Source organism: Cornus florida, unplaced genomic scaffold (assembly GCF_030987335.1).
Source record: "Cornus florida cultivar Cherokee Brave unplaced genomic scaffold, ASM3098733v1 CherokeeBrave_3.0.0_Hap2_Chr08, whole genome shotgun sequence".
Lineage (NCBI taxonomy): Eukaryota > Viridiplantae > Streptophyta > Magnoliopsida > Cornales > Cornaceae > Cornus > Cornus florida.
In genome coordinates, this window is record NW_026775578.1 from 29330662 (window position 1) to 29336121 (window position 5460).

The 5460-nt window shown below is 33.8% G+C and overlaps 1 protein-coding gene across 2 annotated transcripts; it reads right to left on the reverse strand.

Annotated features, from left to right (window-relative positions):
- Positions 1-1266: 1266 nt before the first annotated feature.
- LOC132271038 (mitochondrial import inner membrane translocase subunit TIM14-1) lies at positions 1267-5138 on the reverse strand. Of its 2 annotated transcripts, none has more exons than XM_059772277.1 (3): positions 4965-5125; positions 2831-3009; positions 1267-1750 (listed from the first exon to the last, which is right to left on the reverse strand). In XM_059772277.1, exons 1-3 carry the CDS (start codon positions 4965-4967, stop codon positions 1594-1596), a joined length of 339 nt encoding a protein of 112 aa, XP_059628260.1. In that variant the 5' UTR covers positions 4968-5125; the 3' UTR covers positions 1267-1593. The 2 variants fall into 2 exon arrangements, 1 of the variants encoding a protein (XP_059628260.1); XR_009469642.1 differs by having other exon boundaries at positions 1613-1920; positions 2831-3020; positions 4965-5138.
- Positions 5139-5460: the final 322 nt, after the last annotated feature.

The following is a 5460-nucleotide window of genomic DNA, read 5'->3' on the forward strand; positions in this document are numbered from 1 at the left end:
CTTCAATTTCGGACTCTAATATGATAAATTTCTGATTTTTGTACTCCATTCTTTCTTGTATTTATATCCGGGCTCCCGTTCCCCATGAAAGAGTTTACGAGGCTCCAAATGGTGAACTTTGTCTCTTTAAGTGTGTCTTTCTTGCTGGGTTACATTTACTTTTCCTCCTTTTATTAGGAAAATTTTCTCCATTACACCCGGACAACTCACCCCAAATGCCTGGAAGGTTTTAATAGAGTGTTTTGTCTTATGGAAAGCGTGTGGTAACCCTCCCTTAACTATTAGCAAGGTCTTACTCTGTTATATTCCAAAGAGGGTAGATCAATTGTTGTGGAACTTGACCAGCTGATGTGAGTGTCCCTCAATTGAGGGACTGTCCAAATCTAATTCGAAGTGGAGAAGCCGGTTCTTTTTTGTCTCAAGAAGGAACTGGGAATGTTTTTACTAAGATACAGATGCCTAACTAGGATTCTCTGTTCCCCAAACTTGGGGTCAATTATATCTTAATGGTGAGTTACTTATGCATGCACGATTTATTACATAGTAGATGACCTTAGACACCTTTCTTAGAGTTAGGGGGGTAAGATTTAGTTCGAAACGAAAGAATTAAAATTATTCAATTCGACCAAATCCTACTTAACAACTATTCGAAATTTCCGATTTGGATAAGTTTTGATAATCAAATGTTTGGATGTATTTTTGAGGTAGGATATACTAACCCTAATAACCTATAATTATATGATTTGTTCTTCCTTGTAATTTTGTTTAAGTAGCATGTTTTGTGTACATATTTTAATTTTTATTAAATTGTTTTAAAGTGAGGTTATTTGGCGTTTTAATTTTATTTTAATTACAGTCAAAAGATAAAGTTAAATTGTATAATATATTGTATAAAGTATAACATAAAGAGTGGTATTTCGGGGTAAAACAAAAGTAAATTTCTTTCTCTAAGTTGGTGATGATTAGACTATGTTGGGAAGGCTTCCATATGACGACTCCAAATTTCATCAAACACTTTTCTTCTTATTCCTTTTTTTTTTAAAAAAAGAAAATAAAAAAATCCAAATCTATTAGAAAATTAGTAATTCTATTATTGGGCGGACCTTGATACATCGAATATGCATATTTTTTAAATATTTGTATATTGGACATATATATAATATCTTTAAAAAAAAAAAAATTCCAAATCTATTAGAAAATATGTACAAGATTTTTTTTTTTTTTAAATGGAGCAAGAAAAAACCCCTGGTAGAAAAAGATAAATAATTGTTTGATGACAATGTAGATTTTAATTAACTTTCAAAAAAAGAAAAAAAAAATGTAGATTTTAATCAAGGCAATTACTAATACAGCCTTCACTCCAATATGTCTTGATACGAGTAACATTAGTGTTACAAGACATAATCAAAATTGTACTAATTGTTCAACACATTGATCTGCCATCCTCATCACCTCAACTTAATCTGCAAACAAGCTTGATTTCCATATCATTTGAATGAGGTGGGAACGACAACTTTGGAAATGGCCTGATTAGCAGCTAACCGTGCTTCGACGAAGCTGGTGCTTCCAAAAATCGAGGGATCTTCAAGGGTATCAGAAGGCAGATCCTCCGCTCTTCGTCTTCCCTAACATTACATCTTTAGCTTCATTGATTTTAGAAGCAAGGTAATGGCTACCACCGGCATCAGGATGGTTTGCGACCATCACCCTTCTATGAGCTTCCTTGACCTTGTCCGGAGTCGCATTCTCTCTGTCAAAGGAGAAATCAACATACTTAAAAGTTATTAACAAAATCCATACGGTGGACAGCAAACATTTTAGTAAGAAAAATAGGCACCATGGTAAAAACTTCCCAACATAAACCAAATTGATTTGGTGAGACGCTTGATCCTGTCTTAGACTTTCCGTTGTCACTCTCTCCTGAAATAACACCATATCATAAAGAAGTTTTGCCACAATTATTATGGTGCCATATAGCTCTTCTCAAGCCTCAAAGCGAATTTGATGCTAATAAACTCTATGAGTGCGTTTGGATGGGATGATTTGGAGGAATAGGGAAAGAAAAAAAAAGAAAGGATAGGGCTTTAGTGTGTTTGGGTGATTTAAAATGAGAGAAAAGAAAGGATAGGGAGGGATCTATCCTTCCTTATCTCTCATTTCCTATCTCTCCAAATATGAGAAGATAGGGAGAGAAAGCAGAGTATTTAAGTAGTATTTTCATAATTTCGAAAGTACCCTTAACAATTAAAAAGAGAAAATTATTATTCCATTTATATCCCTTCTATTTAAAAGGATATGATAGTAATTTGGTTGTTATCATTTCTCTTCATTTCTCCCCTCTATCATATCTAAACAATAATACTATCATTTCTTTTCTTTTCTTTTGTATCTATCCAAACATAAATAGAGATTATTTTTATCCTTTATTTTCTTTTCCTTTCTCTCATAACTAATACTATAATTTCTTTTCTTTTCTCTCTTACGTATCCAAACAAAGCCAGTTTTTCACAATCATTATGTTGTAATATAGCTGATAAACTCTTTAATCTTTCATTAATCTTGATGTCACTGAAGTCCCCTGGTCCCGACATTTGATGCGCGTAACATTATACAAATCCCTAATATCACTGGCCCTTATTCTAGCAAATAAAGTTCTGTTGACCTTTCTTATTGACAAGTTGTAGTACTTGAGTTCCTAATTGTTATCACCCTAGCAATGCTCCAAAGAGCTGAAGTTCTAATTCATGATTATTAATTGCTACGTGCACATGAGCTAGTGTGGTGACTCTTCACTACATAATCTTTTTCAAAGTAAGAAAGTCACTGTTACCTAACGCCAAGGATAAGAGCTGCTTCCCTCTTTGTCATGGTAGGCTGGAAACCACCTTCATAAAATTTACGAATTCTAGGCTTTGGCGGTCGTGCCTTGAATGCTTGCCAAGCCTGGATTCCGTACCTACCGGCAAGAGCAGTAGCAGCTATCGCAAGCCCAGCAAGAAACGCAGTACCCTGATGTACATCTAGATGATCATTAATTGCAGATAAGGATGACCGGAACAAAAAGATCAAAATGACAAAACATTAATATCACAAAGAACATGGTGAATGGGGCATTCTGCTATTTACTAAACCTAACATAACACTTCAATTTATAAAGACAACAACTTTCTCAAAAATGATGGCAGGACATGATGTGGAACACAGTCAATAGTCACTTAAACCAAAGGGTGGAGCCAGTAGAAAGGTGTTGTGCCCGATATGGACAAAGAACCGTACTCTGTTCTAATTGGAAAAAGAAATGTGTGGGTTTAAAAAACATAAGGAGCAATATCAATGGGGAAGTCACAACCAGTCCAATAAACCCCAATATTAACATGTAGCAATGTGTGACTTATGCTACAAAGGTTTCTAAGAGAATATCATCTCACAGTTTATGGCTCATTCCCGTGTATTGGCAGGAGGTTCATCAGAAATAAGAGCGAAAAAATGCAATAGAATTCAATCAATATTCAATAGCTGCTCTGAAAACAACAATTGTCTGGTCAATTGAAGCTGTCTGAAAAACGCTTAAAGTTAAAAAGTCATCTGATACTAGTGCATGTTTTCTTATAAGAACAAGTCATTTGACAGAAAAACAATTGTATCCAATCAAGTCACTAGAAAAGGAGGAAAGAAGTAAAAGATTGAAGGCATCATAAACGTTGTATCATCCAACACTTGACAAATTGGGCTGAGATATCAACGACAACCCAAATGCTCCAAGATTAACTCCTCGAGATTGAGAAGTAAATCCAGCACAGTACTCATACCATGGAGCTCAAAGACATGTCAAAATGATTCATTGACCTCCAAATACAGAACACAAATCTGGTACGCACAATGTCAAAAGAGCTATCTATAAACAAGTTAAATCAGCTTAATTCTGAAATCGAAGAAAACCTGGCATAGGACTATAAGAATAATTCAAAAGTATTTTGATAGGTCCAAGAAGCAAGCACATATTAATACAGACTTTTCCTTCCAACCTATAAACTCCAGGCTTTTCTGGAAATATAAACAGACATACTGTTACTCTTTGTTAGTATTTAGGAGTCCTCGAGCACGCAACATATGTATACCATTTTCCATGTGTTCTGCTAGAGTGTTAACATTGGCAACAGTCCAATCTTCTTACTAAATCTAAATCCATAATGACAAGATTGTTTCCCTTGTTTGATGCAATTCGGGAATCCCATACAACGGAGTTGCTTTATCTCATAATTTAACATCGAAGCACATCAATGCAACCATCTCCCAATGAACCTAATTTACAACCTAAGAGAATTTGGTTACATAAAATCTTTTCAAATAATTGTTACACCCTATCTTTGGCTTACTATGAACAATCAACTTACACACAACACACACACACACACACACATCGACCTAAACCTTTCAAACACATTTTAGCTAAAAGCTTTTGATCCCTTATGATCATTGCACAAATAAATATCATAGAATTAATGGCCAACTCAAGAGAACAAGAAGACTATTTTCCATTTTCCGAGATGGGTTTTCCAAACATGGTTCAAGTAAAACCACAATCAGTCTAATCATATTTCAAGTACTTCTATACTAAGTCAAAACTTCAGCAAACATATAAATTAAATAACCCAAATCAGATCATAGTTCAACACCTTCAAAAATCAACTAAATAGTTAAATTTCCGAAAAAAAAGAAAAGAAAAAGAAAGAGCACCAAGTACGAAAATATCACACAACATAAATGAAAGTACAGTATGATGTAAGAATTGGATGATTAGTAAACCCTATACGTAAAAACATATGATAATAGCATTTGATTTACAACAGAACCATATGATTACATATCAAAGCAGTGTCAAACCAAACATAATCATTGATTAAAAAATTATGGAAAAAAAGATATGAAACGAAACGAAACGAAACGAAACGAAATTTGTTTACCATTTCTGAGGAATTTTGGAGTTTGGGGAGATGAATTGGGTTTGCATCTAACTGTTTCCTGAAGTTTCTGCTTCTGAATTGAGGAAAGCAGAGAGAGAGAGATGGGTAGTGCTGGTATAGTATAAAGTTGTGTATTTCGGTTCAGCTACCTATTAGATCTGACAATGAGCAAAATAAATAGTGTCCTGACTCTTTTGCCCGCGTTTTGATTGTTCAATTACCTAGCGTGTGGTACATATGGTGGTTATGTTGCAACTACTAGTCTAATTTTATGTGTGATAGTAATATTTTTTTTGTAATTATGAGATATTCATATATATATATATATATATATATAACTTTAATAACCATTTTTAATAAATTATCTCTAATATTAGTTGTCATTGTATATACGTAGATGTTTTTTACCTTGCACATTATTTGAGTTCATAATTTTTAAAACACGCTGACATAGTTAGAAAATGTATATAAGTGTCCGAAACTTTTTTTCAGACTA

What these genes read in the sequence shown, in the direction of transcription:
- LOC132271038 (XM_059772277.1), bottom strand. An exon ending in GCTCTTATCCTTGGCGTTAG is followed by an intron (nt 1,751 to 2,830) that starts GTAACAGTGACT and finishes CTCCTTTGACAG; the next exon opens with AGAGAATGCGACTCCGGACA.